Source organism: Mauremys reevesii, linkage group 4 (genome assembly GCF_016161935.1).
Source record: "Mauremys reevesii isolate NIE-2019 linkage group 4, ASM1616193v1, whole genome shotgun sequence".
NCBI lineage: Eukaryota > Metazoa > Chordata > Testudines > Geoemydidae > Mauremys > Mauremys reevesii.
The window spans coordinates 74,474,322-74,500,932 of record NC_052626.1 but is presented as its reverse complement, the minus strand read 5'-3'; the positions used below and the strand labels follow the sequence as shown (position 1 = coordinate 74,500,932).

General features: G+C 44.0%; 1 protein-coding gene across 11 annotated transcripts in view; it reads left to right on the top strand.

Annotated features, from left to right (window-relative positions):
- TSPAN18 (tetraspanin 18) overlaps window positions 1-26,611 on the top strand; it is a 223,270-nt gene that overhangs the window by 112,110 nt on the left and 84,549 nt on the right. For 9 of the 11 annotated variants that reach the window (XM_039538227.1, XM_039538226.1, XM_039538221.1 and 6 more), the window contains one exon: window positions 23,738-23,861. Coding sequence is in view for 1 of the 11 variants with exons in the window: in XM_039538219.1 (XP_039394153.1) it covers window positions 17,242-17,256; window positions 23,738-23,861 (139 nt within the window). In the remaining 10 variants the exon portion in view is untranslated. Of the gene's footprint in view, window positions 1-13,913; window positions 14,000-17,187; window positions 17,257-23,737; window positions 23,862-26,611 lie in introns of those variants that run through there. The other 2 variants (XM_039538228.1, XM_039538219.1) reach the window with 2 other exon arrangements.

Genomic DNA, 26,611 nt, shown 5'->3' with positions numbered 1-26,611 from the left:
CCGCATTGCTTTGGATTGTTATCGAGCAGAACCCGTCATTGGCATGGACGCATGTCCTCTGGAATGGTGGTTGAAGCATGAAAGGACATATGAATCTTCAGAGCAGTGGTCCCCAACACGGTGCCCACGGGTGCCATGGCGCCCACCGGGCATCTGTGTGCGCCCACATACTGTCCGGCGGACGAGCATCCACTGAAATGCTGCTGATTTTCGGCAGCATTTCGACGGTGATGCCTCTGGATGACTCTGCTTGTCGGCGGCATTTCAGCAGCAATGCCTATTGACGTCACTTCTCAGCGGCATTTTGGCGGATGCTCGTCCGCCACCATGGTCCTCGGTGACTCATCATCCAGCACACACCAGACAAAAAAAGTTGGGGACCACTGCTTTAGAGCATCTGGCATGTAAATATCTTGCAATGCCGGCTACAACTGTGCCATGCAAACACCTGTTGTCACTTTCAGGTAACATAAACAAGAAGTGGGCAGCATTATCTCCTGCTAATGTAAACAAGCTTGTTTGAGCAACTGGCTGAACAAGAAGTAGGACTGAGTGGACATACATCCTCTAAAATTGTACATTGTGTTTTATTTTAGAGTGCAGTTATTTTTTGTACAAAATTCTACATTAAGTTCAACTTTCATGATAAAGAGATTGCACTAGATTATTTGTATTAGGTGAACTGAAAAATACTATTTCTTTTTTTTTTACTGTGCAAAAATAATAATATAAAGTGAGCACTGTACATTTTGTATTCTGTGTGGTAAGTGAAATCAATATATTTGAAAATGTAGAAAACACCCAAAATATTTAAATAAATGGTATTCTATTATTCTTTAAAAGTGCAATTAATTTTTGTAATCACTTGACAGCCCTAATCCTTACTCATGCAAATACTTCCATTTACTTCAGTGGGATTGCGTGGGTTAGTAAGGGCTACGTAAACAAGTAAGGGCTTGCATGATCAAGCCTGAAATCAGTGATAAATGTTAACTTTACAATATTTAAAAAGTAAAATTCTTTGTGAAGCTTCAAGAGAAAAGGTGCATTGTTGCTTTTAAAATTAATCCATGACTAGGTTGTCTCTTGGAGTCAGCACCCATAAGTCAGCACCTTCAGGGATCTTCTAAGCAAGGACTAAAGTTAGTTCAGTGGGAAAAACTATACTGAAAGGCAACTAAAGATGGTGTTTATTTGGATATTGATTTACTGTTAGAGTGGTGAGGACTTGTTTTTTTCCGGTGATCTTTCAACTCCCCTTTAAATGAAACAGTTAAAAATATTAACATTGCTTCTAAAATAAGCAAAATTGGATATATTGGCCTAGTATCCTGGTGGCAGCAGAGAGCTGCAATATATTGGAAAGTGAAGGGATTTAGTTTTGTTGGGGAGGTATGATTTTGTGGTTAGAGTAAAGCAACCAAGACTTATTAGGTTCTAATCCCTCCATTGTGACATTTCCCAGCTATGTCCTAAATTAGGTCATGTCCCCCATCTGTACCCTAGTTTTCCTGACTGTAAAATGAGGATAATGCTGACCAATCTCACAGGGTGGGGTTGTGTTGTGTTGGGAAGATTAAAGTTTGAAGAAAAAAAGGTCTGTGTAAGTGCTGAATATTATGATTTATTTTATTTTTTGACAAGCAGTATTTGGGGACATATCCGAGAGTGGTCTCCTTTTGGGCAAAGCGGAGAGCATTCTGGGAGGCCCCACCCAACCCCAGCTAATCCGGGTGCCCTTTTGAAGTAGTCTGAAGATAGATTTCATCCAGTTGATGGAGGATGTACAAAGCAGCTGGGTTGCAGGTCTAATGTGAGAGGAGTGAAGAGAGGAGCAACAAAGGAGTTAAAATAAGGGAAGCAGAAGTCTGGCTGGTGGCAAGAGGCAAACAGAAATTGCAAGGCTGTGTATCGCTGGTTCTTTTAATCATGTCTGAAACCTCAGGAAATCACCTGGATGTCACTAAGAGAGGCTCCCATTTCTCCAAAACTATTTGTCTGTTTAAATAAAACCCCAGAGGAGGTGCTTGGTGTCTGGGAGTTGCCTTTGATTGGTGACCCAAACAAGAGGAGAGAAGGTCACAGAAAAGCATGTCACAAGGGTGTGACTGAGTGTGAGATGTAACATGATTACTCTTAACTAGTGAGACCATCAGAGCCACTGCCAAATCATTGGGTTCTGCATTCATCCTGCAATGTATTTGTAGTCACTTTCCTATCCTTTTCAATTAACTTCTCTCTGTCTCAATTCCAAAGGCATTAGTCTTGTTTGCACGCTTCATTATACCACACTGATGTGCTAGCAGCATTTACTTTTCTGCAGCATTTACTGTCAAATTAATCTAGTGCAGGTTAGAAAAGGGTACCCTGGATAAGTGGGAAAAGACACACAGAGCAAAGAGTAACTAAGTGCTAAGATTTCCTGGCTAGCATTCTAGTTATCAAGTAACATTCAAAAGCAAGTTCCTAGATGGGTCATGTGCCAGGTCTAATAGACACATTGTTGCTATCAGACTCTGCTTTTAAAATACTTGTGTTACCCTATAAGGAGGGTACCGGTATATTTAAGTCCTGTGATCATTCAAATTCCCTAGAAGTGTAACTCACGGAAAGGTATAGAATCATAGAATATCAGGGTTGGAAGGGACCTCAGGAGGTCATCTAAGTCCAACCCCCTGCTTGAAGCAGGACCAATTCCCAGACAGATTTTTGCCCCAGATCCCTAAATGGCCCTCTCAAGGATTAAACTCACAACCCTGGGTTTAGCAGGCCAATGCTCAAACCACTGAGCTATTGCTCCCCCGTAAGACATTGCAGTGATAGGGTGGAATAAGGAGAGAGGATGAGCTTTCCAACTAGTAGACGTTCCTATTAATGAAGGCACCCGTTACTTTATAAGAACCACTGCTGCTAGCTTAAGTTAAAATGGGAACGCCATCTTTTCCTGAAGGTCTTATTCCCATAAATTAAAATGAGGTTGTTTATTTAGCAGATTTGACTGGCGCTCACACAGCCACGCAGCATGGAGCTTTAATTTCAGTCAGGTTGGGGGATATAAAATCTTATGAATGAAAACAATGTGTGCGAGTCGCTTGCCACACTGCAGCATTATGGAAACAAAGTAATTCATAAGGCAAACAAAGCCTAAAGTGGATGATAAAGCAAAGCCATTAAATTGCTATCACAAGTTGCAAACCCATTCCAGTAGCTTCAGCTCCTGTCACATACTAACTAGAGCCGTGACTGTAGGGAAACCTGATGCTTTTACAGTATCTGTGGCTTTTGGGGCTTGTTCCCCAAACTAGGACCCTTCCCCAAATGTGAGACAGACTTTTCCTGTAACTCCCTGAGCAAATCTTGGCACAGTGGCACATTGCTGTCAATTCCTGGGTCATGTAACCCATTGCTTTCCTGATTAAATAGAAAACTCAGGAAGCGTAGACTATGGGCAGCATTTACCATCGTGGAACTATTTGGATAGAACATTCCTGGCTGCTGCTTACCCTGAATCCTGGGATCCAAAATATTTTCTCTCTCTTCATTTGCACTTTTGTAAGAAGTGTGAATAATCTATTTTTACCTCTCTGTATACAGAGACATGCAAGAATAATAGCATTAATTATTTTCATACAGATTATTTCCACCTCAAGTCATGTCCAAATCTGGACCCTGATCCTGCAAACCTTATGAGGAGCCCCACTAGTCCCAGTGGGACTAATTGTATAAGAATCTGGCCCTTTTTTAAAAGCCTGGACAAAGTTAGCAGAACACAGACCCCAAATCAGAGACTTTTGAAATTCATAGCAGAAAGAAAACTCCTATTGCATTGAATTTAGAGGCTTAATTTCTCTTTTGTGCATTAAGAGGATAGAAGTATTATCTGGAACTTTATCCCATAGAAATAAAGTTGAATATTAACATTGTCACAAAATTCTGATTTTTTTTTCATCAGAGACAGTTAATACTTTGAGAGTTGCCAGAATGGATCAGACCAGCTGTCCAGCTAGTCTGTCTTCCTGCCTCCATCATTCAATACCTGATGCTTCAGAGAGGCAAAAATTCAAGAACATAAAGCATTACCATAGACACCTGTTTTATTGTGCAATGCTATACAAGGGGGCAGAAGGAGACAAAATACCTTCTTGACCCCTGATCTAATTACCTCTGTTGTTACTAAATGTTGTTACTAAAACTGGGTGAATAATTTGCAGCAAAAAAAAAAATTAATGAATGGTGTTTTGTTGGTTGTTTGCAAATTGTCCATGAATAGCTTACATGTTTCTCAACTGGATTATTTATTTGAAATTATTCACAGAACTCTTTTTGGTTAATTTGTGGTATGATGACTGTCTACAAACAGTTAATTGTGAGTATGATGCTTGAAAATCCAGCTGTGTTATTTAGTGCTGATTTGGACATATAGGTCACCTGATATTATTTTTGTGCCTTGACTAGATTAATGTAATTCTTAGGGTCAGGTTTCTGATATGTGCACTGAAGTTCAAAATTCACTTTCTGCACATAGTCTCCAATATTTGCTTAATATTAATTAATTTCCTGCTGGTAACCTCAGTTGGTAGAATATTGATGGGTATATATGTAAGTGTAGCAAACAGAAACATAGCTGAGGCAAATTTGTTGTTAACATTTGAAGGAATAACCAAAGATTTTTTTTTACAGTATTTGTCTCTTTACTAGTAATCATAAAAATATTCTTCAGTGATAAATTATGTCTCTGTGAATCTCTCTGGTTATGGGAACAAGGTACATGTCTATGGTTTTTTACTAACAATGTAAGCCTTCAAATGTAACCATCTTCTGTGCATCCAGTGGCCCCAGCCTTCAGGTCTGGCTGAGCTCTGCTTCATTTGGCTCTGAGATAGATTATTAGGGTAGGAATTGTTCCTTCCAATGTACTAATTGATGGTACCAGATTCATCACCTTTGATGGATTTTAAAACCTCCAGAATGTGCTGTTTCAAACATTGTCCCTGTGTCCCTCAAAAAAAGAACCACACCTCCCCATAATCGGACAGTGATCAACCAGAAATATGGGATCAACATATTCCAGCTCTTAGTGCATCACTTACTCCTCAAATGCCCAAGTACAATGATGGGCTTTGCTGTGTGTTCTGGAGGTCAGCAGGTCCAGGGAGTGCATTCCAGAGTTGAGGGCCCCTTACACATAACATCTTCCTGGAAGCACACTCTCTTTTATTCCCAAGGTGACAGTAGGGTGACCAGATGTCCCGATTTTATCGGGACTGTCCCGATATTTGCTTGTTTGTCCCGCGTGCCGACCAATGTTAGGACAAACAAGCAAAGGCTCCGGAGCCCGAAGGGCTCGCGCCCTCCCCTGCCCCGACTCCGCCCCCTCCTTCCCCCATTGGATCCTTCCCCAAATCCCCGCCTCTTTCCAAGCATGCCATGCCCAGGAGACTCAGGGGAGTGCGGGGCCGGGGTGAGTGTGAGTCTGGCCTGGCCCCGAGCAGGCAGGACTTGGGCGCGGTACCTGGAGGGAGAGTAGGGGGGCGGCCCATAGGGCTAGGTGGCGGCTGTTCTCCCCACCTGGGCAGGGGACTTGGGAGCAGCCACTGCTGCGGGGGGAGGAAGTGGCCAAGCACGTGGCGCTCGGCGGCTGCGGCTTTGGTGCCCGGGCCCGAACGCCCCGAGCCCGGGCCTGCTGCGGGGCAGCGCGCACACTGCGCTCAGCCCCTGGCCAGTCGCGTCTGGGCTGGCTGCCCGGCTGGTGCAATCCCGTGGCGGAGGCATCGGCAGCCCAGTCCCGTTCGTTCCCCTGCAGGACCCGAGCGGGATGGGGGGGCTGGGGCCTGCTGCCCCCACTCCGAGGCCAACCGCAGGATTGCACCAGCTGGGCAGCCAGCCCAGACGTGAGTGGCCAGGGGCTGGGTATGCGCAGCGTGCGCGCTGGGTCCCCGCAGCAGGCCCGGGCTCGGGGGGTTCGTGGGCGCCAGAGCCGCAGCTGCCGAGCTTGGCCAGTGGCCGCTTCCTCCCCCCGCGGCAGTGGGAGCTGCAGCAGCGGCTGCTCCCGAGTCCTGCTGCCCAGGTGGGGAGAACAGCCGCTGCCTGGCCCCGCAGGCCACCCCGTACTCTCCCTCCAGGTACCGCGCCTGAGTCCTGCCTGCTCGGGGCCAGGCTGGACTCACACTCACCCCAGCCCCGCGCTCCCCTGAGTCTCCCGGGCCTCCCTCCAGCGCTTGCAAAGGGAGGAGGAATCGGGGTTGGGGGATTTTTTTTTTTTTTTTTTTGCTCTGCCCCCGCGTCCCGATATTTGACCTGGGTGATCTGGTCACCCTAGGTGACAGTAAAGATACATGTACTTTTATCATTTTCATACAGGAGAGAACTGCCCTGGGAAAAGATAAAATATAATAGCTCAGCTGTCGAGAATATAAGATTCTCGTTTGTGTCTAACCCAGGCATAGGCAACCTATGGCACGGATGCCAAAGGTGGCACACAAGCTGATTTTCAGTGACACTCACACTGCCCGGGGCTTGGCCACTGGTCCAGAGGGCTCTGCATTTTAATTTAGTTTTAAATGAAGCTTCTTAAACATTTAAAAAATCTTATTTACTTTATATACAACAATAGTTTAGTTATATATATTATAGACTTGTAGAAAGAGACCTTCTAAAAATGTTAAAATGAATTACCGGCATGTGAAACCTTAAATTAGAGTTAATAAATGAAGACTTGGCACACCACTTCTGAAAGGTTGCCGACCCCTGGTCTAACCTCATGAGAATGTGTCAGAGATACTTCTCCAGTTTTCTCTCCATATGCTAACAAGCCAGTTAGGTGTTGTGAATCAGGCCTTTTGGAATTCGCTTTGCTGTGTCCCTCTGCCCCTTTTGTTGGTCCCTGAAGTCTAGCATCTTGTTTCTTTTCAGCTAGGGTCTCAGTGTTTTCCTTCAAGAGCTCCTTATGCAGTTTGGGTGTGCTGATTGCAGTATGGTAAAAAAATGGCCTATTGGGGATTGTCCCAGAGTCTGGAGCTGGTATGTTGCCTCTCATGGTTTTGTTTGTTTGTTTGTTTTTTAAATGAGGTATTTTCTTGTTTCATTGTTGGGCAGACACATGTGCTCATCTGAAAGAAGGCAACCTGCTTGAGAGCACACCAGTTTGTCTGACTTAGCAAATTAAAGCTTAAGAGAGGGTAGAGGGGATGTCTGTCTGTCTGCTGATTGAGCATAAGAAGCTATTTCTCCTCTCTTCTGCCATGATGAAAGCCAGTTGTTGAATCTTCTTCATCCCTCTTACCAATCCCAAGCTATTTATTTTCCTTAAACAATGCCACTTATCCCATATTGAGGGAGCAGGGTTGGGGAAGGGGCTTTAGCATCATATATCCTACTCCTGCGGTTCTGGCACATATGTTGTAGGGCATGCTTGATGGTCTGTCATGCCCATGCCATTTCCATCTTTTCACCTTCGTGGGACTCAGAGTTGCTTATGTCAAGTTACAGGAGGCATCTGATTCTTCAGTTAGATACACTTGAGTTGAATAAATAGTTCTGCCTGAGTAGCTTCTGACTTCAAAATCTCAAAGATTTAAACCCTCCTTCACCACCTGGTGTCTAAAGCATGGGTTGGGCTGCACATTTGCAAAAGAGAGTGAGTTTCATAAATGCACAGCCTTCTCCTGATTCCTGGGCTGACTTCCCATGCACCTGAGAACATTTCTCAGCTGGTTGAAATTATTCCTTTATGGTCCTTGCCTCAGCTGTCTGCAGACTGCTGAATCTTGCCAACTGGTAGCCAGACGCTATAAGCTGTCTTAACTAATAATGGATTGTATGCAACAGTTTTTCCCAGGTGAGCCAAAAGAGAGATTTCCCCTCAGAAGGAGCTCTGCTCAGCTTACAGCATCTGGAAGTCACTTTCTGAAGATCTTTTATAGTTCTGGCTTCATCTAGAATGGAATATAGACCTTGAAGAGAGCTACTGTACCTGCTTTAGTGGCTGAGACAGAACTGTGCTGATATTAGTGGCAGCCTGATTTCTGTATGAGTCTAAAACAAATAATTCAGCCGAGAGTTCATGCAATTGAAAGTTGTTGTTTTTTCCTCTTGCGGTTTGTTGAGAGCAAATTCTGCCTAATTATCCCATATTCTGCCTGCCATAGACCATAATTCTCGTGGAATGGGTTAGATGAGAGCTGAGCTCTCTTAAAAGCTAATGTTTTCAGGCCAATAGACTCCTTTTTGTTCACACCCTTCCTCAGTCAGGATTGCTCATGCTTTTGTGGGCAGTATAGTGCTCTTCCCACTCTCATGGTTTCCAGGATGGTGTGAAATGCTGATGTGCAGAATGTGACATTTATTGCAATAGTGGGGGGAAAACAGAAACAATACAAATTAGCGAGGAAAGGAGTCAGGCAACTGTGAAGCCATGCTCATTGGCAGTAAGAATTCACAGGCAACCCTATAAAATATAACAGGGTGCACAGACCTACTTGTGAGGCATAAACCTACAATAACAAACCAGTGTGCATAGTAAAGTTGGGAGAATTTTTTCTAAGAGTTTATGCATCAAAAAATGCTGTTTTGGTTGACTCAAAATTATTCACAAATTCATGTCAAATTTGCCAAATAGTTTTGGCCAAAAATAACTTTTTGGGGGTAGATTTATAACAGGTGGTGGTGATGGTGCCGATGCCCAGCTTTTGCCCTCTGGCTCAATGGTCAGAGCACTCATCTGAGATACCCACCTTTAGGACCTCACTCTGCCTGATTTGAACCAGGAATTTGAACACAAGTTTTCCATTCTCTTCCATATCACAGGCAAGTACTCTAACTAATGGGTATAGTGTACTCTGAGGTAAGTCTCTTTCAGTCTCTCCTGCTGAAGTTGTTACGTTTTGTATAAATATTTCACTATTAATTGGGCCAGATAAAAAGAGAAGCATTCTGTAGCCTGGTGGTTAGGCCACTTGCATGGAAGGCTGGACACCTGCATTCCAGTCCCTTTTCCAGTGAATGTTTAATTGTTTAGACAAAATGGAGCAGCTTCAGCAGAGGAAAGTGAGAGAAAAGCGCCCCAGAATAGCCACTAGCCTGATGGTTAGACCACTCTCCCGGGAGTGGGGAGACCAGGGTTCAAGTCCCTGCCCCAGAGCAGAGATTCAAAGTTGAGTCCCCCGCATCATAGGTGAGAGTCGTAACCACTGGCCTACTAGGATATAAGAGGGGGAAGCTCCTTCTCCTCATGTTTGTCCATGCCCCAAAGCAAAAGGTCTTGGTTTCAATTGAATCAAAATGAATTTTTTTTCAGTGTTTTGTTTTGCTGAGGAAACCAAAAAATCTTTGTTTCATGTCTATGTGAAATAAAAAGTATTTTCACATATTTTAGTTTAGTTGGTGAACCAAAAAATCAATTAGCTTTAGTGCATAGCCCAGTTCTCAGGAGCGGACCCTACAAGTGAAGAAAGCAGAATAATGGAGGGAAAATAAATTGCTGAGAAAATAAGTTTTGGTTTCAAGCTTCTATGGATTGTTATAAGCACGTGCACAGAGAACATAAGTTTTGAAAATTAGGTATTAAAATAAGGTATTTGTTCTGATGTGGAGCCGATGGGGATGGGGGCAGGGGTTAAAATATGGCATGGATTAGCAAGACAAAAAGTCCACATTTTCAAAAGTGACTAGTGACTTTGAGTACCTCCAAATCTGTGTGCCCAATTTGAGACCGCTTAAAGGGGCATGATCTTCAGAGACTGGGTGCTCAGCACTTTCTGAAAATCAGCCCCTTTCAAAGCATATCAAGTTGGGCACCCAGATACAAAAGTACTCAAAGTCACTAGTCACTTTTGAAAATGTGGGCCAAAAGGTTTCACTGTATGGGCAATATTCTTTGGGGGCTCTTGCCTGCTTCCACTGCAGTGAGTGGGATTTTTGCTACCTATTTCAATGGGAGCATAGTTCTTTTTGTGATTTCTGCACCTCTTCTGTTCACCACCTCAGAACTGCTGGGTTTTCCACTTGCCTCCAAAAGATTTGCATTGCATCACTCCCTGCCTTTGCTGCTATAGCATCTTTGTCCCAGAAAATTAGTTCTCTAGCTTTAACTGTGCAACAGAGAGGCAGTACACTGGTGATTAGCACTGGTGACTGGGTGTCGAGAGACCAGAGTGACTCTTTCACTGATACTCTTTGACCGTGATCTGTTTCTCCATCTGTAAAATGGGGATTATCGAAGTTGCCCATCTTTGAAAAGTGCTTTGAGATTCTCTGAACTTTAGGTACTGGTTTCATTTGATATTGCTGCAGAATTAGCTGGTGCATCTCGCTGTGTTATATACGTTACCATGTATTGTGGTGTTAATAATGCAACATTAACCAAAGTAACTTTCCACTTCCTTGCTTTCTGGTTTCTATTGCACTCTTGGGCTTTCCTGTTGTTAAAGCCGTTGAAGAAAGGAGGACAGAACAGCAAACTCTGGGATGGGGTGGAAAGAAAAAGTGAAGAACTAATAAAAAACAGTTGAGAAGGGGAGACGTGCTAGTAATGTAAACTGGCAAGAATCCTCAAGAATGCTGCCATGAGAAAGTAACCAACAGGAAATAAACAGCCTTCCCTCTCTCCCCCCGTAGTTCCCTCTTGCATACTGTAATTTCACTAAATGCCATACAGCACAGAACTGCCATAAGGTGCTGTACAACTGAGCGTTAGCTGGGGGAAAACATGACTTCATCTTTTCTTTTCACCACATGCTGCGGTTGCTAATAAGTTTCTTGGTAGTTATACATATATTTTGGTCTAGTGAACTGTCTCACACATTTTCTACCTTGCATTGCAAAAAAATAAAAAGTGGTCTGTTATAGTTTGCTGTCTCCTGAAGGATTTGAGTATTAGGAAGCCATTACATCTTTTTTAGATGCTGTGGGGTTGTAAGAGCTGCCTGTCTCCTGGAAATACGGTTTTCATTCTCCTGGCAGGAAAAGGCAGAATGACCCTACCTTCCACCCCCTTGTTAACGTTGAATCCTTCCTTGTATTGTCTGGTTCATTGTGCATTGTTTATTTCCAGAGGTTCTGAAACTTCGCCCCTTCCAGCTATTGATGTTCTCGGGCAGCCATCCATGATGAATTAGGGCATATGTGTTTGGACGCCTCAAAGGAGCGGGCTCCATCCACCCAGATTTGTGCGATCAGTAGTCCATTCTGGCATCACTCTGAAAATGGCCCTCACAGCTCCTGGCTCTCTATTTTTGATGATGATGGTGCCAAAAATCTTAAAAATTCTGAGACTCTTCTTCCTTTAGGGCCCAATCCTACAGCCTTTCCTCAATTAGTAGATCAGTTGCATGGTCGGACCCTGGTTAGCTAACACTAAGGGTGACATCTACACTGCAGCTGGGAGGTGCAATTCCCAGTTTGGATAGATGTACACATGCTGGCTCTGCTCAGACTAGTGAGCTACAAATAACAATATGGTCACAGCAGCTAGACTCTTGGCCCCCCCATGTACTCAGATGGGCAGAGCCATCCCTTGGGTAGGGGTGAATTGGGGCAACCGCTCTGGGTCCTGTGCTTTGTGGGGCCCCACAGGCCAGTGTGATTGGCTGGCATGGTCGGTCTTGGAAGTGACGGATTTGTCACTTCTTTCCCAGACCCTGCACTCCTCTAGGGATGGCCTTGCAGATGAAGTTGTACTTAGGAGGCTAGCCCAAGTTGCTGCCCATGCCACTTTGGCTACACTGCTATTTTTTACCTCATTAGCTTGAGCAGAGCTAGCATGTGTACATCTATCTTAGCTGGGAATAGTCTGATGCCAACAGACCCCAGTTGTCAGGAGGTAGGATCGAACCTGGGGCCTCTGGAGCTTAGTGCACGAGCCTCTACCGCATGAGCTAAATGCCAACTGCCTGTTAGCTAAGGCTGTAGAGCAGACTCATCATCTCTCTCTAAGTGGTCTTGGTGCCACTAGATGGGACAGAACACCACACCCCAAAGGTGCGTGGGTTACAATAGCACATCCCAGCTGCAGCATAGACGTATCCTATGTGTCTTCATCCATTTACACACTGTATATCTAATGCAGCTTAAGTCAGCATGCTGTCTCTCTGTTCACCTACTTGTTTGCCACTGTAATTGTCATTGTGATCAGCCAGAACATGCAGAGTGCAGTTGAATGAATTTTTTCAATGAAAAATTGCTTTTTGAAGGAAACCATTTCTTTTTTAAAAAATTAACCTTTTTTTTTTTGCAATTTTCCATTTTTTGATTAAATGAAATTTTTTTTCTTTTGTTTCACACTTGTTTTTTAGTTTAGTTTTTGCAAATCAAATACATTTCCATTGGGATGGACCCCGAAAATGAAACTCAGAATATGTTCAGTTTTCAAAAACCAAAACGTAATGTTTTTTTCTATATGAAATTAAGCAAAATAATTGTTTTGTATTGGTTCATCAAAAAACTGACAAGTTCCATAAACTGAAATACTGTTTTGATTGAAATTTTTTGCAAAAAATCGTTACCATTTTCAGTCAGTCCTAGTTCAGAGCTTTGGGAACAAGGTTCATGTTATACAGCTGCAGAGTCAGTAGGGAATCTCTCACACTTATTTATTTTTTTTCTAGTGGACCCACAAAAATGGAGGCATTCTCCCCATACCCTTTACATTTCTTGGTTATGGGAGATGAGTGTCTTCAAATATTGTGGATCTGGAGTTCTTTCCCCATGAGACTGTAGCAATTTCAAGGTGAACCAAACTTTCCCTGACCTACTTTACAGCATCCGTTTTAACATTTTCTAAATCAGTGGTTCTCAAAGCTGGTCTGCCGCTTGTTCAGGGAAAGCCCCTGGTGGTCCGGGACGGTTTGTTTACCTGCCACATCCACAGGTTCGGCCGATCACAGCTCCCACTGGCCGCGGTTCGACGCTCCAGGCCAATGGGGGCTGCGGGAAGCGGCACAGGCCGAGGATGTGCTGGCCACCCTTCCCGCAGCCCCCATTGGCCTGGAGCGGCGAACCACGGCCAGTGGGAGCCGTGATCGGCCGAACCTGCAGACACAGCAGGTAAACAAACCGTCCCGGCCCACCAGGGGCTTTCCCTGAACAAGCAGCGGACCGGCTTTGAGAACCACTGTTCTAAATGTTTCCCCTATTACAATACAATTTCCCTTCACCATAGGGCTTGGTGTAAAGCAGCCTTTAATATAAAACTGCTCTAATCTGGTTAACTCCCATCAGCATTTGTTTCAGGAATCTTATTTATATTCTGCAATTATGTTGATCTGTTCCTCTAGAACAGCCTTATGCAGAGGGGACTGATAATTTGAAAGTGAACTGTGGTAAATTGCTTGCTTTTTTTAAATTATGGGTTTATTTTTTGTGTCAACAGAGCTAGGACTACCTTTGATTTTGTAAAGGAGTTCATGAGGGAATGGGTGGGTGGGGCAGGGAGTTGGTAAGCAGAAAGTTTGCGGGCTAAGGGGTTTTAGTGTTTTTCTTTTGTGCTCAGAGAAACAATTTTCCTTTTTCCCTTTGCACTTGGCAATCTCATTTCATGCACTGACCACAAAACTCATTGGTCTGAATTAGTGAAACCTTTATGCTTAAACCTTTGAGCCATGTGCTAGATATTTGGAAGATGATGAAAATGCCAAGACTCACAGTATGTAATAGCTTTGGTTTGTGGTCATAACAGTTTAGATTGAGTGGAGGGGTGGGAAGGGAATTTCACAAGCTTTAAGTCTTCATTTCTAGAGGATAATGGAATAGCACTGTTTATCCTTTTCCATAAATACCTGCCTATGGCTTTCTCCTCAGCCTCTACCTTGCAGTTATGAGTTTGTTTGAGCTTGTCTCTCTTGAAATATCATTGCTAAGTCCTTTAAAATTGTTATTTCTTTGTTTTTCTTTTAAAGAAAAATAATTGGATCTTAAGAGGAATGTTGTGTTTGGTGGGAAGGCTGGAGTTTGTTTGGAGAAAGGGGATCTGAAGAAGATATAAACCAGAGATACAAGCTATGAGGTATTAAACACGCATTCCAAGAGAGAGTTGAAGAGATATACAAGGCTATAAAATACCCCCTTGCATACCAGTTTCTTTCCATTGGAAATCTCTTAAAGCACTGAACTAGTAAAAAATTAGGCTGGAGATGCCCAGAGCTTGCTATGGAATGAACAAATGACACTAAATTCTGAAAGGGAGAATCAAAACCTGGCCAGAGTAAGCTCTCTGGCATGGGATACTTGAATTGCCAGCAATGCAGACTCAGCCCCCTGCTGTACGTTGTCTGGAGCCCAGTTTTTCCTCTGGTGCATTCTTGGAAAATCCTTCCTAAAGGTGTCAAGAGGCGTCATTATCGTGTACTTGCTTGGATGAATGTGAGGAAGGAGATGCAGGAGAGAGAAGAGGACATGAGAAAATGAGTGGTACAAAATACCCAGATTATCAGAGCTCCTAAAGTGGCAGTTTTGAATGTGAAAGCACTAGTGCTAGAGCCTCGTAATTCCAAAGAGCACCCAGTGGCTGCCACCAGGGAAAGGAAGGGAAAAGCGACAGCAAATCTAAATTAACAGTTCAAGCCAACAGAAATTGCAGCTTCTGAGTCAATAAAGAAGGAATAACTTTTTAAAAGGGTTACACTGAAGGTTGTTCTTCGTAGACTCCAGATGTTTCAAACGTAGAAAAACAAAGGAAGTGCTGGTTAAAAGAACAACATGTAAATTGCTGTTAACAATGCAGATGCTTTTATTAGGGACCCTGCTCCCTCAGAGTAGATAAAATAATCCTATCACTCAGGAAGCACCTTCAGTTTCTTTCTCCAATAGATTTTGGGCCAGGAGGGCATGGGGATTAATGAGAGGCAGTGATGGTGGGAAAATATTCCATTATCCTTACCCTTTGGCAAGCTTGGATAATTAATGAAACCTTTGCAAGAAATATCACTCGTTTCAAGGTAATTGCAAAATAATTATCTCATATGGTAGGGGTATTAACTGTGTTGATTGATAAGGTGCAGGTAATGTATGAAACATCTGCTTCAGGAATACATGTGCTGCAACATTGTTCTAATTGGTCAGGTCAGCAGAATGCCCTACAATTAAATATATCAAAAACAGTGTCAAATGCTGGAGGTGTTTTGCCATACACACAGCATACGACATAAAGAAATCAGTCTCCTTGGGGAGGTTTCTGCATGCCAGATGGGAATTCTTTGTTCACAGTGTTGTCAGTGGATTGGTGATTGAATTTTTGAGTATGAGCTTCTATACTTAACTACAGAACATCATGCACAACTAATAAAAACACAGAGGGAAAGGCAGAGAGTGAGAAGGGATCTTCAGACTAAAGCACTGGATTGAGACTAAGGAGATCTTGGTTCATTTCCCATCTCTGATACAGAATGTGAGATCTTTTGGGCAAGTCACTTCCTTTATCTCTCTCTCTGTTTCCCATCTGTGAAATGGGAATAATAGTACTTTGTTTCTCCCACTCCTTGCTGTCCTGCCTAGTTATACTTAAGGGCATATATTCCCTTACTATATGTTTGCATGGTACCTAGCAAAGTGGAACTCTGTCTAGAGCTGATCAGAAATTTTCCAATTAAACTAAGTGTTTTTTTGAAAACGCCAATTCATTGAATGCAAGATTTCTTGTGAAAGCAAATCAGATTTGACAAACTTTCGCTAAATTATAGACAATGTTCTAGAGATAAAACTGTCATGAATGTCAATTTCACTCAGCAGCTGCCAATCCCAGGGAGCAAATTTCATTTCAGAGACACCATGTGTCAGTGTTTCCTGAACACATTTTTTGGGGGTTTCCAGTAAGCAAGAATTTTTTTTAAATGTTGTTTCATTCTGATTTAGAATACCAAAATTTCTCGCACACCAGAAGTCCCAAGTTTTGAGCAGCTCTAGCCCAAACTCAGTTGGAGCTCATAGGTTCTACTAGAATACAAATAGTAACAATAAGACAAGAAGGCCTTTTGAAGACATCTTTTTGGAGGGCGGTCAAGGAGTTATGTGGAGAAAAATTAATTCCACAGCTCTAGTTAGGTCCACACCATTTATAGAAATTCCACAGCTCTAGTAACTTGGAACAGCCAAAATGTTCCCAAAATAGATTGTTAGTGAGTAATTTGAGAAGAATCAGTTCAGTAGGGCAGAATGCCTTCTTTCTGATCATGCTCCATGTCATGAGGGCCACTGTTGCAGTGGCTGCCATTAAAAAGTCATGGCGTGCTGTTGAGTGGCATCTGAGCAAATACACAGTATTTTCCTATACATAGAATAGGAAATAGCATTCTTAGATGCTGCTGAGTGGTAATGGGTGAGCAATGTGGTCTTTTTAATGGCAAGCAGCCTAGGGAGATGCTGTAGGGTAAAGGAAATGGACTTGTTCAGCACCTGATCAAGTAGGTTGTGGGTCATCTGTTCACTATTATCTCCCTCTCTGCTCTCTCTGAAACTCACTTTCATTTCTCTGATTCAGAGATGGTCAAAAACAAAACTTCATGGCTACTTTCCTTTTCAATAAAGTGTGCTACATGGAAACTACGAGCCTGATTCTGCTTCTCACACTGGTCTTACACCAGATTACCAACTCTGACTTCAACTGAGTTGTTCCTGGTTTTCGCTAAGAGCAGAATCAGGCCCTGCAGCTTGTGTTGTAGTGTGTAGGGCATCCAGACTGCTGGGACCATGACGGAGCATTGCAACAAGGGGCTTATGGTCTCCATGGGCTCAATTGTCATGTAAAAGAGGCAGGTTGCTATTACCTGGTCCATTTTATGCTGGATAGGTGTGAGCCTATGGGCACATTGCCAGCATCACCTTCAGTTGGGCAAAATGTGTTTTTGCCCAGTGTCTGATCTGCAGCTGCTGCTGCATATGCCTCTACTGGGAACTCCAAGTCTTGTAAAAGGTCTGGAATGCCAGTGAGTTCATATCAAGCTGTTATTGTCTGTGTGTGTGTGGGGGGGGGGTTATTCCTCATTACTGACCTGATAGAAAGATAATTCCTCAGCTGTTCCTCCAACCTGTGGGATTTTACCCACTTAATTAACTTCCTGTCTTGTTAAAGTAGATCCCCAGGAGCTGTGTACAACTTGTGTTCAAGGGCTTTTCTCATGTTCATATCAAAGGTACCCAAGTCCCTGAGGCTGGTGCAGGGCCTTTGAAGTGGGGGGTGCTGCTGCAGAGGCCAAGTGTTTTCTTGTGTTCTGATAGCAAGCTGTTGAAGAAGAGCCAAGTCTGCTTTATGTCATGTCTGACACAGAGGTGAGATGCCCCACCCCTGCACCCCCAAAGGAAATAAATGGAAACTGGTGACACTGGCCAGACGAACCACTTCATGCAGAGTGCCTGGTGGCATGCTTTAAAATGCAGAGCTACCACATACTCATCAGCCTTTTGGCATGTTGGTGAACTGTCTATGTAAATAAATACACACTTCAAACAAGGAGCGGACAGCTTTTTACCATGTTTCAGGCTGAGATGTTGATTTATGATACCGCTCATCTCAGCATCTGTCAAATTAGTGCCAAGACCGTGACTGCATCTTAGCTGTATTTAATGTACAGAGATTTACGTCATGGTAGCTGTAAAATGTAATGAGAAATTGGCTGGTTTTACATCTGTTTGGTGTTGATCATGATTTATAGGAACATTCAACTTAGATGTTTCTTTCGTCGTCCTCTCTCTCTCTCACTCTCTATTCATTCATTGTGCCTGGTTAATTGTGTTTATATGCCCATGTGCATCACTGTGGAAGTATAGAGGGATCAGAAAACCCCACAAGCAAGGCATCCATCCCACAGTGCCACACAGCTAACAAATGGTGTCAGGAGAAGGATCTGTGAACAGGGCTGAATAAAACATCTTATCTCCAGTAATGAACCAAGCTGCACTCTTTAAACCAACACAAGATTCTGAGCCACAGAGAAAGAGGAGCACATATGAGGAAATTTCACTGAGGAGTGTACAGAAGAGGGATTCCTTCTTACTCCCCTGGTGTCAGAGCTGGTAGACAGGATCTGTAGAGTCTGCACATGGAGGGGGCATCTGCTCACTGTCACACAACACTTCGATGTTAGGGTAAGCTGGGCACAGTACCGAGAGAGACTGATGGATCTGCTTCTACATACACCAATCCAGTGCCAGTGCCCTTATAGACTGCAAGATGTAGGAGCTAATTTCATCCTGGTGGAGGAGAACTTTTCTCCATCCCCTCTGGGCACTTGGGCTGCAGGCTAGGACACAGGATTTGAGAGAGAGGGTACAGCAGCAAGAAGCTACAAACTGGTGTCTACTGTCCAAACTGGGGCTACAGCATGAAACTAAATTCCTAGTGCACTTACCAGACCAGACAGTACAATGACTGCATTTAATTATGAAAGGTGACAAATGGCTATAAATGAAATTGTAGATATCAGCAAGATGAAAGTGTGTAGAGGTTGCAGAGGAGTTTGAGCTCCTAACTAACCCATTGGAGAGGCAGACCTACTGTAGATGGCTTCCTGTCGTCTTATAGTACTAACATCACCATGTTGCCAGATTTATTGGAGGTGGGCTGGGAGTAAAGGGATGAAATTAATGTGAAGAAGATGTAGACAGTTTATATGAGAGGTCTCTAATCATGAGATCTGTTAGACTTCGCAATGGTCTGGCAAATCAAAGAAGGGTAGTCCCATTTCTTCCACTGTTCAGAACTGGATTGGACCAAATATTGGACAAAGAAGGGCACAATCTTTCATTGGCTAGGAAGGATGGACTTGGTGAACTAATAAGTCCTTTCTGTCTATAATATTCCATGATCAGGTGGATAGGGGGAATGCGATATAATATATCTGGACTTCAACACAGTCCCACATGACATTGTGATAAGTAACCTGGAGAAATGTAGACTCGACAGAACTACCATTAAGTGGATACATAATTGGTTAAACAACCACAAACAAAGTGTAACTATTAATGGAATGATGTCGGATTGGAGGGAAGTCTCAAGTGGCGTTCCACTGGGATCTGTTCTGGGTCTGGTGTTTAACATCTTTATTAATGACCTGGATGACCTAGAGAGTATACTGATGAAGTTTGCAAATGACACAAAACTAGGGGGGTGGCCATTATTTTGGAGGATAGAGCTAAAATTCAGAGGGATCTTGAGGAATTGGAGAGCTGGCCTATAGGCAACAAAATGAAATTCAACGAAGACAAATGTAAGGTACTACACTTAGGGAAGAAAAAACAAATGCACAAATACAGAATGGGGGAAAACTGGCTTGGCAGCAGCACTGCCAAAAAGGATCTGGGAGTTGTGGTGGATCACAACCTCAACATGAGTCAGCAATGTGATGCTGTTGCAAAAAAAAGCAAATGCAATTTTAGGTTGCATTAACAGAGGCATAGCATGCAAGTCACGGGTAGTAATAATACCACTGTACTCTGTGCTGGTTAGGCCTCAGCTGAAGTACTGTGTCCAATTTTGGTCACCAATGTATAAACAGCATGTAGAGAAACTGGAAAGGATCCAGAGGTGAGCGACAAAAAATGATCCAAGGGATGGAATGCAAGCCATATGAGCAACGGCTGAAGGGACTGGGTAGGTTTAGTTTGGAAAAGAGGAGATTAAGGGGGGATATGATAGCTGTCTTCAGGTACTTGAAAGGCAGCCATAAAAAGATGGAGAAAAGTTGTTCTCCTTTACCACAGAGGGCAGGACAAGATGGAATGTGTTCAAATTACAGCATAGATTAAATCTCAGAAAAAAGTTCCTAACTGTAAGAACGGCAGGACAATGGAACAGACTCCTCGGGAGGTTGCGGAAGCTTCTTCACTGGAGGTTTTCAAAAGGAGGCTGGATAGCCATCTGTCTTGGATGGTTTAGACACAACAAATCCTGCATCTTGGCAGGAGGTTAGACTACATGACCCTTGTGATCCCTTCTAACCCTATGATTTGAGATGACTGAAGATACATGAATAAATGTCTCTCATGAGAACACATACAACTCAAAATATAACATTAGTGACCCTAACTATGTTACAGCCCTGTGCTTCTGTTTCTAATGGTGCATTGCTTGAAATGGCCTTAGACAATGAACAGTTGTTACCTACAAGGGCAGCACTATACCTTCCTAATGGAAAGGGAAAATTGTTACTAAAAATATCACTGAATCAAATTTTTGATGATTCATGGTAATTTGTGCACCTGCCTATGACACCTTCCATCAGATAGTCTCACTTTATAAACATGAATGAATTAGCCCCCCAAGGGGCAGGAAAATATCCCTATTGTACATTTGAAGAAACAGAGTTTAAAGCGATTAATGGAGTAGATTTCCATGGGCAATCTACTCATGTGCATGGACAAAATTGCACACACAAGCACTTATGCTTACACTTTGTACGTGCAACCAGCTGCACTCATGTCAATACTTCTTTTCTCCCTTTAAATAGAGTCTAGCACTTGCATAGGTGCATGTGTTTGGCATATATAGCAGCCTTAGGTGCTTGCATCTGTGAAGTGCAGGGAACAAGTATGTATGTGTACATATGTGAAAGAAGGGGGAGATTTCGCTGAAAATGTATTCCTAATTGACTTGCCTAGGGTCACATAGCAAGCCAGTGTCAGAGCCAAAAATACAAGCCAGACTTCCTGACCATTTGTGTAGCGGTTAGACCAGGGGCTATGCTACCACTCTACGATTGCTGAATTAACGACATAGGAGGTGTATGTGTCACAAGTCTGGCTGTGTCAGACTGGTCCCAATGTTTAGAGTTCTGGTTTCCTATTTCCATCCTTTTTTAAATCTGGGAAGTATGAAATAACACTGGGGAAGGCAAAGGTGTTGTAGGGGGTGGAGGGGAGATCTGCTGATACCAGTGTGCATGATAGGGATCTAATTGAATGCGGCCTGGCGTGACATTAGCACTCACCAGCTTGCTGAACACTAATGACATTTACATTTTGCTGGCTAGCAAAATAAATGCTGTGCTAGCTCATGCTGGCTGGCTCATTCAGAGAGCACAACAGGGAATGGAGGCTTGGCATGCTGTGCTGCGCCCCCATCTCAGTGTGCTTCACCGGGATTGTCTGATGGGTGATTGAAAGGAGTTTGTCATCTATCTTTTCTCCTAAACCATAAATGTGTTTATTACACACTCGGACCCCCTATGCTGTAAGAGGCTAAAACTCCAGACCGGCATGTGACATCTGGCACTTGAAAGGGCACGGGGGATGCCAGAGCTGTGCTAGTCAGAGGAGAGAGGTGGTGAAGGGGGAGTGTGAGGAGAGAGAGAAGCCCTGTAACCACTCTGGCATAGGTTTGTGTTGCGCCAGTTCCTGTCTGAATCCCATCTGTCAGTGAGAGTGCGATCCAGACCCAGTGTTGCTCAGCAGAGCAACTACTTTGTATGGCATGTACTGCTCCTCCCTCTCTGCCCAGCATCCTGCTGACTTCTCCGAGGGGAAGACTGAGAAGATCTGGTATGACCTTTCTCTACTTGCTCCTCTCCCAAGGGCTCTTCCTCCTTTACCCCAAACACTGACTACAAGGTCTTTTGTTTGCTCACTATGTACACCCCTTCCAACTTTTCCTATGGAACCCATCCTCTCCTAGCTAGTCATGTATCTTTGTCCATTCTCAGTGCCTCCCTACACCTTCGCCATTCGCTTGCTGCCCTCTTCTTACCATTTATAAATACTACTTCTCTGAAACACACAGCCAGAAACTTGCCAATCTGCCTTCCACCCTCCTCACACCAGTGAAACTTCTGTCGACAAGGTCTCGAACAGTCTCTCCCTGGGCAATCCGTGTGCCACTTTCTCTGTCTTCCTCCTCCTTGAACTTTCTGCAGTGTTTGATGCTGCTGATCACTTCTTCCTCCTGATAGCCCCTCCTTCTTTGGCTTTTGCAGTCTCCTCCTCTCTTGGTTCAATTCCTCATAGACTTTAAGGTCAGAAGGGACCATTATGATCATCTAGTCTGACCTCCTGCACAATGCAGGCCACAGAATCTCACCCACCCACTCCTGTAACAAACCCCTAACCTATGTCTGAGTTATTGAAGTCCTCAAATTGTGGTTTGAAGACCTCAAGCTGCAGAGAATCCTCCAGCAAGTGACCCATGCCCCATGCTGCAGAGGAAGGCGAAAAACCTCCAGGGCCTCTGCCAATCTGCCCTGGAGGAAAATTCCTTCCCGACCCCAAATATGGCGATCAGTTAAACCCTGAGCATGTGGGCAAGACTCACCAGCCAGCACCCAGGAAAGAATTCTCTGTAGTAACTCAGATCCCACCCCATCTAACATCCCATCACAGACCACTGGGCATACTTACTTGCTGATAATCAAAGATCAGTTGCCAAATTAATTGCCAAAATTAGGCTATCCCATCATACCATCCCCTCCATAAACTTATCAAGCTTAGTCTTAAAGCCAGATATGTCTTTTGCCCCCACTACTCCCCTTGGAAGGCTGTTCCAGAACTTCACTCCTCTAATGGTTAGAAACCTTCGTCTAATTTCAAGTCTAAACTTCCTAGTGTCCAGTTTATATCCTAAATGGCTCTTTCAGCATCTCCTTGGCAGTTCCCCCTCCTCCATTTTCTGTGTAAGTTGCACAGTGTTTTGTCCTGGGACACACTGTCCCTTCTCACTCTATACCTTATCCCTGAGAGACTTTATCCATTCACAAGGATTCCGCTTTTATTTCTTGTCCTGTTTCTCTCTAGCCAGTCTGTCTCTCCATCACCTCATCCTGGGTGGCTCACTGGCAGTTCTAATTTAACATGGATAAAAACAAGCTCCTTAGTGTTCTTCCCAACCCCTTGCTTCACTTTTGCCCTTCTCCACTGTTGTGGACAGCAGGTCTCCTCCAGGTCACATAGCATCACTACCCTGGAGTCATCTTTGACTCCACCCTCTCTGCCTTCCTACAGATCCCGACTGTTATCAAGTCTTGTCACTTCCTCACAACCTATTGACAATCTGCTCCCTCCTTTCTGTCCCAGTGGCAAAAGCCGTTCCTCCTTGATCACTATAGCCTCTTCGTCTCCAACCTCCTTGTCATTCCTGTCACTCCACGTCAGTGCATCCAAAGTACAGCTGCTAACATCATCTTCCTTGCCTAATCAGGTCATCCCTCTTTCAGTGCTCCCTTTGTCCCTCTGCCTCTTCACTGAGTTTACATTTCTTGTCTTCATCTTTCAAATGTCTGCCCCAGCCTACATCTTGGATCTCATTTACTGTGTCCTCATTTCTTTCACTCTACCAGCCATGCTGGCCTTGATGCTGCATTCTTTCCTTTCATCCCCACCTTCCTGCCTCTTTCCATGCTGCCTGTATGCCTGAAGGTCAGGGAATCCTCAATGCCATGTGACTCCGTGAATGCACTAACCATGAAACCCTGTGTAACCTCTGTGGAGCCTGCTCTGCTCCTGAAGAGTCAGTAACAAATGAAGAGCAACTCTGTTGCTGCTTCAGAGCCTTGGTGGACAGATTCTTCCTTCTCCGTAAAGGGACCACTGTGCCCAGGCTGACTACTTAGGCATGGCATTGAGGAGTGAGAAGGGACTGCTCCTTGGGGAATTTGCTGCATATATGCCTGGAGAAGTTTGTGTGTTTTCATTGTGCTCATTCAGGCACGCAAGGAACTTTTGACTAGTGGCTGCATAAACAGAAGTGACTAAATGAAGCCTGAAATCTTCTCCCAGTTCCTGACACTCTAGTATATTTTGTTTGTTTGTTTTTTGTCCCTGACAGGTCAGCCAGCCCAGTAGCACCAGAAGGTTGCTGAAGCAGGAGATCTTGATTGATGCATGCTTACCTCAACCTGACTTCTGGAAAAGAACAAGTATTGCGCTGAAAGCCTGTCACCGGGAAACAGGTAAGGGAGCCCGCTCCGTTAGCGCTTCTAACTCTGCTGGCACCAGGCTGAGGCTCTGGCCAGTGTTTGCTCACTATGCTGCTTTCAGCTGAGGAATCTTCCCTGGTTTGTTTCTAGAGGGGCCTCACCACCATGAAACTCTGCATTATGCTGACTCATGGAAACTGGAGCTAGAAAAGATGGCGCCTTCTAGTCCAGCCCCCTAATCCTCAGATAGGCCAACATAGCTCCCTGGCAGTGTATTCCCCTGTTTTGTTCTAAATGATGGGATTTTCCTTATTTCCCTTGAGACACTATTCCAGAGTCTAATAGAATTAATCTGCTTACTTCCCTCTTAACCCCTGACCACTGCCGATGCAATTAGTAGCAGGTGATGGGAGGACTCCATTTCCTGCACTGTATTGAGAAGGCTGGCCACATGCAGCTCCTTGTTAGAAGCACCATAGGGCTGCACTAGCCATGTTTGGTTTAGCATGAGAGTGCCTAGGGTGGTGTTTTAGACCATAAAATTTGGTGCCCTCTGCTGGGCATCTTGTATCTGCCTGTAGTGACTAGTACCTGTAGACTTTTCTCCTTGGGAACACAGGAGCATTTTTATCCATCATTATTCAGGGCCTGGCAGGGCAGAGAGTTGTGCTAGATGCCTGTAGGAAGAATAATATTGCTAGAAACTAAAGAGGAATGCAAAGCTGTTGTGTTGTCTTCTCTCGCTGGAGACTATCTGGGGCGGTTTTGTCAGTGGCACTAGAGCACTCTGGTGCTGGACTCTGAGCTGAATTTCAGTTTCTCTGGACTGTATGAATTTGGTGTCCATGCACCTGGTTTGACATTGCTGGAGGATCTCTGTGTCCCTCTGTATACTGGCCCCAGGCCTTTCTTAGATGAATGCTATAGCCTCTGGCAGTATTTACTGAAGGGACTTGGTGGAAGAAGCAGTTGAACATATATTCAGAGAAATTAGAGCTAGAACATCCCTAATAGATCTTGTTTAGACTACCCTCTCCCCCTTTCCCCCACGCAAAGGCCAACAAAGGGTCCTTCCCTACAGACCTCACCAGAACACTGTCCAATCTAGTTTTAGATAATCCAGTGGAGGACGCTCCCAGCATTACCCTTGGAAACTGTTCAACATCCTAAGTGATCCTCCTGAAGGGAAGCTTTTCCTGGTAGTCAGCCTTTGTTTTCCATCCTTTACCCTGGTGTCCCTTTTTCTGTGTTTTCAGGGAGTATAGACTGTCAAAGCTGAGTTATCCTCTGTGAGTAGAGAGCAAAATTTTACTCTTGTTGCTTCATGTCATTGGGAGGTTTGGGGCCAGTTTCAGTAGCTGGATCAATCACTTTCTTTCTAAAGCATCTGGACTGGTTTAACAAACACCAAGTAAGCCACTGATACCAAGATTTATTGGCGAAGACAATATAACATAGCCTATAAAAATTTTACTATAATGACTGTACTTATCAGCACAGTATTTTCTAAGCCTTGGGGATAGAGTTACATGGATTTAGTGTTTGGAGGGGAAGAAGGGTTGCCTGTTGAGTCCAAAGCCAAATTACCCATTGGTTTTAAATGCCATAACCAATTCCTTTTCAGCTGACTTCTATTTGGAGGTTGGCTGCTGCATCTCTTAGAGGAGAGGAAAGCATCTGCATCTGGGATTTTCCTTCCTTGGTATCCCTGCCAGACTTAACTCCTTTGTGAGTTTCAGAAATCCTAGGAAGACAAATTGCATAGGATATGCCACATGTACTCTCCCAGTCTCTCACACTTATCTTGCTGCTGCAAGGACTGCATTAGAGTTGGTGTTGTGGAGTACAAGGCACACTCAAAATACAAATCATGGTGGTGGTCCTCTGAGAAGCTGCATTTCTCCATCTGGAAGCCATTGACCCTTCTTAGTGCAGTCACAAAACCCCCACACAAAACAACAACCCCACATCAAGGGAAATAGATAGTGTGGACCAGTAGAGAGTCCCTTGTTTTTACTCCACCACCCAGCCTCGCCTACTGTTTGAGACTCCTTACAGGGCACTGCTAAGCATATGGGGAAAGCAGCATCTTGCTAAACTAATTCAAAAGATTGATTTTTATAGTCAGCTTCTTTCCATCTCTTCATGAGATTTGTTCTGCTTTTGTGCATGGAATATGTAGACAAGAGGGATCAAGGTGGATTTCTTTCTTTCTTTCTTTCTTTCTTTCTCTCTTTCTTATGTACAGTGCATGCAATGGATTTCACCTTGGGTCTCTAGTCCCAGTTTAGTTGATCATGCTAAGTAACAGAAAGTATTAAGGCTCAGCTGCAGTATTAAGAGCAAAGGCTGCTACTGTGAATTTTCCTGTAACACGTTTGTACCCAGTAAAGATTATTTTTGTCTTTCATTGTATCTTGTTTTAGAGATAAGCAGGTGGCGGGACATTGGCACAGTGACCCACTTGCACTTTCTTTGCTTTGCTCCCAGCTTACAGGTCCTTAACAACCATTTCCAGAATTGGGAGACTCTTGTTATAACTTGGTTCTGCGTTTGCAAAGAACTTGCCATCTGTTTGTATGATGTTCTCCACTTTCATTAGGTTAGGCTCAGACCTTCGAGTGGAATGAAAGCTGGGTTTGGAGACCTGGCAAGGCTGAGTGAAGTGCCACTGAGCCAAGCATTACCTGTTACTCAGTTTGCCTTAGCTGCAAACAGTGGTAGAAAATGAAGTGTGTGAAAAAGGATAGATGTAGTCCCATGTCCTTGGCTAAGAAAGGAAG